Source organism: Pan troglodytes, chromosome 19, assembly GCF_028858775.2.
Source record: "Pan troglodytes isolate AG18354 chromosome 19, NHGRI_mPanTro3-v2.0_pri, whole genome shotgun sequence".
Taxonomy (NCBI): Eukaryota; Metazoa; Chordata; class Mammalia; order Primates; family Hominidae; genus Pan; species Pan troglodytes.
The window spans coordinates 93,656,848-93,669,161 of NC_072417.2; the positions used below are offsets into that span (position 1 = coordinate 93,656,848).

The 12,314-nt window shown below is 53.8% G+C and overlaps 1 protein-coding gene across 7 annotated transcripts in view; it reads left to right on the forward strand.

Moving 5' to 3' along the window:
- Positions 1-318: 318 nt before the first annotated feature.
- The window catches only part of RNF213 (ring finger protein 213), a 135,631-nt gene continuing 123,635 nt past the window's right edge, over positions 319-12,314 (forward strand). For all 7 annotated transcript variants that reach the window (XR_010153149.1, XR_010153150.1, XR_010153151.1 and 4 more), the window contains exons 1-2: positions 319-447; positions 3,114-3,318. Coding sequence is in view for 4 of the 7 variants with exons in the window: in XM_016933090.4 (XP_016788579.3) it covers positions 3,222-3,318 (97 nt within the window). In the remaining 3 variants the exon portion in view is untranslated. The remainder of the gene's footprint in view (positions 448-3,113; positions 3,319-12,314) is intronic.

Here is a 12,314-nt window from a genome sequence, read left to right on the forward strand (position 1 = left end):
CCGCGGAGGTCCCTTAATCTGCAAAGGCCCCCACGTGGCGCGCTGACGACGTCCACTGCACCCGCCGGGCGCCCTCTGGGCCGCTCCCAGGCTGGCCGCCGGCTCTGCGCGGCCGCAGACACTGTCCGAGGTGCTGGGCGCCGGGGCAGGGGGCTCGCCTGTCCCGCCCCACTCGGCTGCTCGGGCCTGCCCGGGGTCTGGGCTTCCGGGAGACCCGCATGCGCCCCACGCCAGGCGGGAACCGAGGCCCCTCCCGCGCCTGTACCCGGCGCGCAGCGGCCCGAGGCGCCTCCCGGGGGCTGGGGGCCCGGAGTCACTGGGAGGCGCCACCGGCGGGGAATTCCGCACACGCCTGCGCGGGGCCAGCGGCGGCGGGCAGGGCGGGCCCAGGGCCCCGTGACCCGAGGGGCGACAGCGCGCGGCAGGCGGCGAGCTCGGGGACCGCAGGTGCGAGCGGGCGCGGAGAGTCTCCCGGGGCGGGGAGCGGGCTAGGATGCAGTGGGCCCCGCGGGCCGGCGGGCCGGGTCCCGGGGAGCGGCGCCTGCGTCCGGATGCCCCTCCCGGCCGCCTCTTCCTGCCGGCTCCAAGTTTCGGTTTCGCCGCCGGGGTGCCCGGTCCAGCCCCGCCCGCGGCGCCCACTGACCCTGTTCCCCGGCTGCGGGAGGGGTCGGGGTGGGGGCAGCGGGCACCCCTGGGACCCCGGCGACATCCCCGGAGCGCAGAGCGCGGAGGAGGCTTTGCGCCCCGGCAGTGCTGCCCCCGGGAAGTGGCCGGGGCACGGGGGGTGTAGTGGAAGGGGACAGCCGGACCCGGGCCTGCAGGTCCGCCCGGGAATCCTGCGCCTGTACGAATGGCAACAACGGAAAAGTGAAGTTGCAAAAACAGACTCCTAACTTTTACGAGGGAGGCATCGCCCCGTCTGAACCGCACCGCGCAGCGTCCTTCCGACTTGGCGAAGTCGCCCGAGCGCGGGGCTCAAGGCCAGGGTGGGCACCCCTCCCAGATGGCTGCCTGCAAGCCGGCGGGCCGGGCCCTGGGGGAGTCCAGGGCGGGAGGGGAAGGAGCTGTGCAAACATGGTGGTGGCCCTTCCCTGCCCCCACCTTGTTGACTTTGGTTGTGGTTGGGGGATGGGCTTTGATTTGGGTGGCAGTGTCTGTGCTTGGGGAAGAATGTCAGAGAAAAGACAGGAAGCGGATTGAATGCAGCAGTGTTGGGTGCCTGGGGCGCTCTCTTGGGTCTTTCGGCCCCTAGAGCAGATGGAACAGTAAGATGCTTTAGGGGGCCGGGCGCGGTGGCTAATGCCTGTAATCCCAAAACTTTGGGAGGCCAAGGCGGGTGGATCACCTGAGGTCAGGAGTTCGAGACCAGCCTGGCCAACATGAAACCCCGTTTCGACTAAAAACACAAAAAATTAGCCGGGTGTGGTGGCGCATGCCTGTAACTCCACCTACTTGGGAGACTGAGGCGGGAGAATCGCTAGAGCCCGGGAGGCGGAGGTTGCAGTGAGCTGAGATTGCCCACTGTACTCCAGCCTGGGTGGAACTGTCAAACAAACAAAAAATGCTTTATGGAGGATTTTTCGAGTTTTCTGGTCTGTGGTTCCCCACTGTAGCATTGGAGAAGGAAACACTTCGGGTGGAAAGAAAGAGGCCTGGGCGGTGGGGAGTCATTGAAGGTGTTTGAGGGAGGGAGTGTCCACTGGTGGTTGCTTCAGGTAGAGTGTGGAGGGGAGGAGGTACGGTGGGAGCCAGGGCTTGGCTGTGGCAGGGGTGGGGGAGTTTTAAACTTTCCTTCTACTCTGAAGGAGAGATAATTTTCGTCTCTGGAGTAAAAGGGCAGCAGACCTGGAGAAAAGGGATGCAAATTGTCCCATACACCTATTGGGAACCTCATCAAAGAGAAGACTGCAGAAGACAGATGATTGATGTTTTTATGGCATTGGGACAGGCGCTTGGGGCTGGAGAGGGGGTGTGCAGGGTTGTCTTGTTGCGCGGATAATCACTCAGGTGATCTCAGAGCTGCTCTCAGAGGAACTGGCGAGGCCGCAGGCACTCCTCTTGTGTGTCCCTGGGACCATTCCTAGATCCCTCTAGGCAGATAATGGGGCCTCAGAGAGAGCTTCTGCTCCATTCTGCTGTTTCGTGGTGTGGATTTCCTTTATAGCCTTTTACAAAAGGACAGCTTCCCAGAACTCCTGAGTATGTGGTTGCTCTGAATAGCCATCTCAAAATTGACCACAGAATCTGTTTTGGGGTGGCATAGATTAGTCTCCCACACAGGTCAAGCCAGGGAACCCCACCCAGTGCCTCCGTCCCTCGTTCAGGCCCAGCCTCAGTGAGCCCACCCCAGTGGGAGGAGAGGGCAGGGCCAGGGCAGGGAAGGGGCCTGAGTGTCCTGGCTGCTGAAGGCACCACTCAGCTGCCGCTCCAGCCACTGCCCCAGTGGAGTTCTTTGGTTCGAAGCCAGCAGAAGAAGGTGATGGGTGGGCCAGTGTGCCCTGAGGCTTCTTACTGGGGAGAGAGAGAGTCAGGTCCTCCACTGTTAGGTGGCCAAGCGCCCAAACGCCATCTCCACTCTCACCCTGGATGCAAGAAGTGACCCCGGAGGCCTGAGTCCTGGCCTTGGTCTGGTTTGATGCCATCCACCGCAGAGGCTGTTCTGAGGGCAGGTGGTCAGTACAGAGTGGCGCGCTTTGTGGATGGCAGCCTCCCCCCATTACTAGGAATCTGACTGCCAGCCCAGTAGCCCTGGGCTGCCTGCTCAGGCCCCATCACCTGTGGGGCAGGTGCTCTAGTCCCCTTAAGAGGATGAGGAGGGTGAGGCATCAGCAGGCTGAGCGCCTTGCTCAGGGCAGGCCGTGGGACCCTGCCGAACAGCACGTGGCCGCCCCACGCCTGCCTGGAGCATCCCCTATCCCCACCCAGCCCAACCCATGTTCTCAGCAGCAGGGATGGTTCTAGGCTGACTGAATGAGGGACCAGGGCAGAGACTGCAAAAGCTTGAGAGCCAAGGGGGCAGCACAGAGCGGGGAGGGGCTGGGCTTGGGCTGTGCTCCTGTTGGGTTTCCATTAACCAGGGGACCAGCTGGGCTGCTGTGATTTCACTTTCGCAGAAAATGAAACTGAAGCCGTGGTCACGTGACAGGAGATGTAGTATATAGCAGGCTGCCGGCGACTCCTGCTCTTGCTTCCGGATCTGCAGGGCAGTCCCAGCAGGACCCATGGAGTGTCCTTCGTGCCAGCATGTCTCCAAGGAGGAAACCCCCAGGTTCTGCAGCCAGTGCGGAGAGAGGCTGCCTCCTGCAGCCCCCATAGCAGGTGAGGCCCAGGGGTGCTGGTGGAGGCTGGGGCAGTGGGGACCCCTGGAGATGTCTCACCTCCCTTCCAGGAAATGGAAACCCTGGGCAGCAGGCAGCCCAGCTGGGGCCGAGGTCCTCTGTGGCTACTGAGGCTCTGTGGCTCTGAACAGCCATCTCAAAAGTGACCACAGAGTCTGTTTTGGGGTGGCATAGATTAGTCTCCCACACAGGTCAAGCCAGGGAACCACCACCCAGTGCTTCCGTCCCTCGTTCAGGCCTGGCCTGAGTGAGCCCACCCCAGTGGGAGGAGAGGGCAGGGCCAAGGCAGGGAGAGGACAAAACAAGAAGTTTTGTCGGGGTCTTTGCTGGAGGTTCCTGCTTTTGAAAATTTTCAGTTTCATTTCCTAGAGAGAGCTCACGGTTTTTCTTCCCCTTGGGAATGAGAAGTGTCGGGCTGAGCTGAGGGCTTCATAGAGAGTTTCAGAGAATGCTGCAGGGAAGCAGAGTTTGAGGCTCTGCAGGGGTTGAGAGCTCTGCCTGGGTTAGTTTTTGAGGGGCCGTGAGGGGGCCCCAGGACCTGTCCAGGCACCTCCCTGGCTCGGGAGGCCAGTGGAGAGACAGGAGCGGGGCAGTGTCAGGCGGGCCTTGCCTGCTGAGCATCTTGAGTCCATTCTCAATTTTGTTGGCTTCTGGGGCCTCAGACTGGTTCCCCTCCTCCAGGGTTTTAAACACCAACCCTATAACTAGCAGCCCCCAGACCTTCAGCCTTTCTGTGTCCAAAGCCCAGCCCCACCTCCACTGGTGAGGGCACCTCATTCTTCCAGCTGCTTCTATCGGACCCATCACCCTGGGGCCCTCTCCTTCCTCCATGCCCCACATGCAGAGGGCCCTGCTGGTCTCCCCGCCTCCACGCTGCATGCTGCCTTCCTGCTTCCTGCTCAGCACAGCAGACAGTCAAACCACAGACCCCCTTACAAGATCCGCCCCTGCCCCCGCTGTAACTCAGGACAAGCAGGAGCCCTTACGGTGGCCACAAGGTCCTACATAGACGGCTGCCCACCCCATTCCTCTTGGCTCCCTCTCCTGCCCCCAGAGCCCACCACCTTCTGGCCCTTCCTGGATACACCAGGTGTGCTTCCACCGCAGGGCCTTTGCACCACCCTTCCCCAGAGGGCGGCCTGGCTCCCTCTTTCCCCTCTTTCAGTCTTTGCCCAGCTGCTCGCCATGGGGTCTCTCCGATTTTGTCCTTCAAGGGTGTGAGCCCCAGTCCTTCCATGTTTTTTTTTTTTTTTTTTTTTTTAATAGGGAGTTTTTTTGTTGTTGCTCTGGCTGGAGTGCAGTGGCGAAATCTCAGCTCACTGCAACCTCTGCCTCCTGGGTTCAAGTGATTCTTCTGCCTCAGCCTCCCAAGTAGCTGGGACTACTGGTACCCACCACCACTCCCAGCTAATTTTTGTATTTTTAGTAGAGATGGGGTTTCACCATGTTGGCCAGGCTGGTTTTGAACTCCTGACCTCAGGTGATCCACCCGCCTCGGCCTCACAAAGTGCTGGGATTATAGGCGTGAGCCACCGCGCCCAGCCTAAGGGCTCCACTTCTATTAATAATAGTGCGGAGAGCACTGGTAGTGCGCAGCATGAACTGTTTCTAGAGGCATGCAAAGCAAATGCACTTGAGACTCCTGATTCACCACTTGTAAGAGGACAGGAATTTGGTGACTCTGTACATGATGCTTTTGAACATTTATCGAAAACCAAGAAATACAGTGATGCTGGCTGGTTGCCCCCAGCGTCACTGAGAAAGTGGTGAAAAGGATGAACTCAGGGATTCGATGTCTGGGCTGCAGCTCTGCATAAATGATCTGAGAGTTTCTTAGTGTGCCCTGGGTCAGAATCTTCTCTCCTGTAGCCACAGGGTTGAAATTGTAGAAAATCGAGCACCAGCTCTCACGCGATTAGCTGAGTTAAAACGAAAGCTGATCTTCCAGGCATGCAGGGCGTCTGCCGTTAAAGTGGGGGCACTTAAGCCGGATGCCGTGGTTCACACCTACAACCCCAGCGTGTTTGCAGGCCAAGGTGGGAGGATCACTTGAGCCTAGGAGTTTGAGACCAGCCTGGGCAATGTAGAAAGACTCCATCTCTGTATTACAAGAAAAAAAAAGTGAGGACATTGGGTGGCAAAGGAAGGGATCCTTCAAGTTGGGATGGGGACATGGGAAGCCCACGGCCAGGCTGGAGACATTGAGTTCCAAATGATATAAAGTTGGGTCAGGTTGAGTTTAGTAGTGTGGGCCCACTAGCAGAGATTATGCATTTCATGTTGCAGCTGGTAGAGTTAGGAAGGCCTCTGAGTCTTTGTTTGGTTGGCTGAAACATGGATCACAAGGTGGCCCACCTTGCTAGGCGTGGTGGTTCACGCCTGTAATCCCAGCACTTTGGGAGGCCGAGGTGAGTAGATCGCTTGAGCCCAGGAGTTCGAGAGCAGCCTAAGCAACATGGTGGAGCCCCATTTCTACAAAAAAAAAAAAAAAAAAAAAAAAATACAAGAATTAGCTGGAGCAGGAGGATCACTTGAGCCTGGGAAGTCGAGGCTGCAGTAAGCCATGATTGTCCCACTGCACTCCAGCCTGGGTGACAGAGTGAGACCCTGTCTTAGAAGAAAAGAAAAGAAAAAAAAAGCCTTACAGTGGTCTCTCAGTGCTCAAATGAAAAGTCTCTTGCCTCTCACTTTACTTTTTAAAATTTTATTTCATTGTTTTGAGACAGAGTCTTGCTCTGTCACCCAGGCTGGAGTGCAGTGGTGCCATTTCAGCTCACTGCAACCTTCACCTCCCAGGTTCAAGCGATGTTCCTGCCTCAGCCTCCCAAGTAGCGGGGATTGCAGGCATGAGGCACCACCCTCAGCTATTTTTTATATTTTTAGTAGAGACGGCATTTCACCATGTTGGCCAGGTTGGTCTCAAACTCCTGACCTCAAGTGATGCGCCCACCTTGGCCTCTCAAAGTGCTGGGATTACAGGTGTGAGCCACCCACCGCACCTGGCCTCATGTCTCTCACTTTAAATCAAGAGTTAGACATGATTAAGCTTCTTGAGGAAGGCATGTTGAAAGCTGAGATAGGCTGATAGCTAGGCCTCTTGCACCAAATGGTTAGCCAAGTTGTAAATGCAAAGGAAAAGTTTTTGAAAGAAATTAAAAGTGCCCCCAGCACTTTGGGAGGCTGAGGTAGGTGGATCACCTGAGGTCAGGAGTTTGAGACCAGCCCGGCCAATGTGGTGAAACCCCGTCTCTACTAAAAATGCAAAAATTAGCTGGGTGTGGTGGCTCATGCCTGTAATCCCAGCTTCTTGGGAGGCTGAGGCACAAGAATTGCTTGAACCCAGGAGACGGAGGTTGCAGTGAGCTGAGATTGTGCCACTGCACTCCAGCCTGGGTGACAACAGCGAGACTCTGTCTCAAAAAAAAAAAAAAAAAGAATAAAAAGAGACCATCCTGGCCAATATGGTGAAAACCCATGTCTACTAAAAATACAAAAATTAGCTAGGCGTGGTGGCGTGTACCTGTAGTCCCAGCTACTCGGGAGGCTGAGGCAGGAGAGAATCACTTGAACCCAGGAGGTGGAGGTTGCAGTGAGCCGAGATCACGCCACTGCACTCCAGCCTGGCGACAGAGCGAGACTCCATCCCAAAAAAGAAAAAAAGTGCTACTCCAATGAACACACAAATGATTAGAGAGTGAAACAGCCTTATTGTGATATGAAGAGAGTTTGCAATGTCTGGAGAGGTCAAACCAGTCACAACATTCCCTTAAACCACAGCCAAATCCACAGTAAAGCCCTAACTCTCCTGTAGCCACAATTCCACACAGGCTGACAGAGTTGAGGAAGCTGCAGAGAAGATCTTGAAGCTAGCAGAGACTGGTTTATGAGGTTTTAGGAAAGCAGTCCTCTCCATAACATAAAAGTGCAAGGTGAAGCAGCGAGTGCTGCTGGAGAAGCTGCAGTAAGTTCTCCAGATCTGGCTAAGGTTATTGATGGAGGTGGCTCTACTCAACAGCAGATTTTCTTTTCTTTTTTTTTTTTTTTTTTTTTTTTTTTTTGAGACAGGGTCTTGGTCTGTCTCCCAGGCTGGAGTGCAGTGGCTGGTCCTCAGCTCACTGCAACCTCCGCCTCCCAGGTTCAAGCAATTCTCCTGCCTCAGCCTCCCAAGTAGCTGGGATTACAGGTGTGTGCCACCACTTCCGGCTAATTTTGTATTTTTTATTAGAGATAGGGTTTCTCCATATTAGCATTGCTGGTCTCCAACTCCTTGACCTCAAGTGATCCCCCTGCCTCTGCCTCCCAAAGTACCGGGGCTATAGGCATGAACCATTGCACCTGGCCAATTTTATTCTTTTTTAAGGCCGAGTAGTGTTCCGTTATGTATATGTACCACATTTTCTTCAACGTCCACTGTTGGATAGTTGGTGGATTCCATATCTTGGCTATTGTGAATCGTGCTACGGTGAGCGTGGGCATGCATGGCAGGATTGCTGGAGCCCAGGAGGTCAACGCTGCAGTGAGCCGTGATCATACCACTGCACTCCAGCCTGGGTCGACAGTGAGACTCTGTCTCAGAAAAAAAAAAAAAAAAAAAAAGCAGTACTGCATCCCTGGAGGGACTGCAGGGATTAGTGCCACCACCAAGCACTCCAAAGATGCAGGGGTGGGGATTCCCAGTCACCTCCCCTATTTGGCCTTTGTGGAAGACGGGTGGATCTTGGGAATGAAAATGAATGATCGTAAGCTTAATCAAATGGTGATTTCTCAGCCTCCATAGTCGTGTGAGCCAATTCTCCTAATACATCCTCTCTCATCCATCTGTTTGTCCATCCATCCATCCATCCATTTATCTATCTGTCTGTCTGTCTATCTATCTATCTATCTGTCATCTGTCTTCTATCAATTATCCATCCATCCATTCATCCATGTACCTATCCATCCATCTTATCTATCTATCCTATCTATCCATCTATCTAAAAGTCTGTATTAGGGTTCTCTAGAGGGACAGAACTAATAGGATCTATGTCTGTAAGAAAGGGAGTGTATTATGGAGAATTGGCTCACACAATCACAAGGTGAAGTCCCATGGTAGGCCGTCTGCAAGCTGGGAAAGAAAGAAGCCAGTAGTTGCTCAGTCTGAGTCCAAAAGCCTCAAAAGCAGGGAAGCCGACAGTGTAGCCTTCAGTCTGTGGCTGAAGACCTGAGATCCCCCTGGCAAACCACTGGCATAAGTCCAAGTTTCCAAAGGCCAAAGAACCTGAAGTCTGATGTCCAAGGGCAAGAGGAAGGTGAGGAAGCATCCAGCATAGGAGGAAGATGAAAGCCAGAAGACTCAGCGAGCCAGCTTACCCCACCTTCTGCCTGCTTTGTTCTAGCCATGCTGGCAGCTGACTGGATGCTGCCCACCCACATGGAGGGTGGGTCTTCCTCTCCCAGGCCATTGACTCAAATGTCAGTCTCCTCTGACAACACCCTCACAGACACACCCAGAACAATACTTTACCAACTACCTAGGCATCCTTCAACCCAATCAAATTGACACCTGATATTAACCATCACACCGTCTATCCATCCCTCTACCCTATCTGTCCACCTCCCCTATCTATCTATCCACCTATCCATCTATCCTATCATCTATCTATCTATCTATCTATCCATTCATCTATTCTATCTATCCATCCATCTATCCATCCATCCATTCATCTATTCTATCTATCCATCCATCCATTCATCTATTCTATCTATCCATCCATCCTATCTTTCTATTCATCCATTCATCTATCCATCTATTCTATCTGTCCATCCATCTATACTATCTATCCGTCCATCCTATCTGTTTATCTATCATCTGTCTATCCATTCATCTAGCTTATCTATCTATTCATCCATCCATCTATCCATCCATCCATTCATCTGTTCTATCTATGTATCTATCTTATGTATCTATCCATTCATCTATCCCATCTTATCTATCCATCCCATCTTATCTGTCCATCCGTCCATCCATCCATGTATCTACCTATCTACCTGTCTACCTACCTACCTACATATTCTATAGTTCTGCTCTCTGGATAACCCTGTTCTATACTGTGAGTATTTAATGAGTTAACATGTACATTGTTTAGGAAGTGCTAGTTAAGTATGTCTCTTATTTCTGAATCTAGCTACTTATTTTTGTGATAATAAAAATGTAAATGCTGGTTGGCAAATGACCCACATGTTACAGGAGGACATAAAATAGCACGAAGTTTCCTCACCCTGGGCCAGGACTGTCACATTCCCCAGAGCAACACTGTAAACTGGTGTGTCCTCTTCTAGACATCTCCTCTGCGTGAATGTGTGCGCACACACACACACGTTAATGTGAGTGGCAGCTCATGCCCTGCGCATGCCTTGCTACTTTCATGTACAGCGGCTGAGGCCTCTAGTGGAGGACGGACCTCAGCAGCCTCCCTGGCTCTGCCACCCAGTAGGGCCTGACTCAGCAACAGGCCTATCCTGGGCACTTCCCTTGTCCTGCTGTTTTGCCGTGACATAGGCTGCTAGGCTGCATGCTTGCACGGAGACCTTGCCCTGTGAGCCAGGCTGGCCGTCTGGAGGACAGATTCCCAGCCACTAGCCTGCTGGCTTCAGGCTGGCACATTTACAATGCAAATCTCTTCAAATCCCCTGCACAAAGCTTCTCTGGCCACTCACTGGCCGCGTCTCTGTGCTCCCTGCCTTCTAGATTTCTACTCAGATTCTCTCCAGCGTTCAGAATGATGGATCTTGTCAATCTGTGCCGATCGTTGGGTGGAAATGGCACTGCAGGGCCTCCGTTCTGATTTCCTTCATCAGTAGGCATGGCAGGCATCTCTTTGGAAGTTAAGAGACCACATGTATGTGTATTTCCTTGAGCGGCCTGTCTGTCTTTAGGGAAGCTCGTTTTGCTTTGGTTGGTCCTTGTGATTGTTGGGACTGTTTATACTGGGCACGCCTGAAACCCAGCTCTCCTAGGCTTGCTCAGCAAGAGAAACGTGCTGGGCCACCGTTGCCCAAGTCCAGGCTTGAGGGGTTCAAGTGTACTAGGGCTTTGCTCCATTTCTCTGATCCTGACAGCTCTGCCCTTCTCCACTGCCAGCTTTGTCTGCAGGTGGAGGAGAACAGACAGTGGTTTCCCAGCACCACCTCATGGTCTTTCCAGGATGCACTGAGTGGCAGAAACTCCAGTAAGGATCCAGAAGGATGGATGCTTCCATACTTCTTGCTGGTTGGCCCTTCCCTTAGTCAATCACTAGTGCCAGGGTAAATATCGGCCCTGATTGGATTAGGCTAGTCAGGGCCCGCCCCTGGTGGGAGGGTAGGTTGGTGGGAGGGGCAGGCTCAGAATCCCTGGTGTAGGTGAAACAGCAGCTCTCAAAGGATGGGGCCTTGGGCCGCCTGTTGCAGATCTTTTTCCAGCTCTTACTTTCTGGCTGTGATGTTTCATGTGTGTTTTATGTATGTAGACGTTTAGAGGATTTGTTATCAATTTTGAGTCCTGCTAAGGAACTTCACGAATTCTTGAGCTCTTGGCTACGCCAACACTGGGTACTCAAAGGGAAAAAGGTCTGCGTGGTCCCTGCCCTCCAGATCTCAGAGGAGGAGAGGGCAGTGACGAAACCAGGTGCTGGAAACGGGCGTGGGGATGAAGTGTCCAGACAGGGGCGCAGCTGGGACTGGCTTGGGGCCTTGGAGAAGGGTCTGTGGGGATCAGGCAGAGGGAAGGTTCTGTACAGAAAAGCAGGCTTGGCCTGGCACCATCTGGAGTGTGTGTCAGGGAGAGGTGGGGTCGTCCAGACCCAGGATTGAAAACAGGGACTCCTTGAAGGGTGTTTTCGTCCATTTTCTGTTGCCATAAGAGTACCCGAGCCTGGGTAATTGAAAAAGAAAAGGCCGGGTGTGGTGGCTCAAGCCTGTAATCCCAGCACTTTGGGAGGCCGAGGTGGGCGGATCACGAGGTCAGGAGTTCAAGACCAGCCTGACCAACATGGCGAAACCCCGTCTCTACTAAAAATACAAAAAAAATTAGCTGGTTGTGGTGGCGCATGCCTGTAATCCCAGCTACTCTAGAGGCTGAGGCAGGAGAATCGCTTGAACCCAGGAGGTGGAGGTTGCAGTGAGCCGAGATTGCACCACTGCACTCCAGCCTGGGTGACAGAGCGAGACTCCGTCTCAAAAAAGAAGAAAAAAGAAAAGAGGCTGGGTGGGGTGGCTCACACCTGTAATCCCAGCACTTTGAGAGGCCAAGACGGGTGGATCATGAGGTCAGGAGTTCAAGACCATCCTGGCCAAGATGCTGAAACCCCTGTCTCTACTAAAAACACAAAAATTAGCCGGGTGTGGTGGCATGCACCTGTAATCCCAGGTACTTGGGAGGCCGAGGCAGGAGAATTGCTTGAACCTGGGAGGCAGAGGTTGCAGTGAGCTGAGATTGTGCCTCTGCACTCCAGCCTGGGCGACAGAGCAAGACTCTGTCTCAAAAATAATAATAAAATAAAATAAAAAAAGAAAAAGAAAAAAGAGGTTTATTTAGCTCACAGTTCTGCAGACTGAGAAGTTCAGGGCCTGGCCCTGGTGTCTGGTGAGGGCTTTTGTGCCACGTGGCAGAGTAGGCCGACGGGGATGCTGACAGCTGTGAAAGACTAAGCCTGATGGGGCATCTTGACTTCATAACAACCCACCTGGCGGGTGCTAATCCATTCCCGAGGGGAGTAAACAAGCCTCTCAAGAGTAAACCCATGGCCGCAAACGGCACCAAGCCATTCGTGAGGGATTTGCCCTCACGACCCACAGACCTCCCCCCAGCCCTGCCTCCCAGCACTGGCATACTGGGGATCAACATGAGTTTTGGTGGGGACGGACAAAGTGCGTCCACACCACAATGAAGGCTAGAGTGAGTGTGGGTCTGGTAGAGTGGGTGCTCCATGCTGTCTGCATGGCAGCTCTGCATGGGTG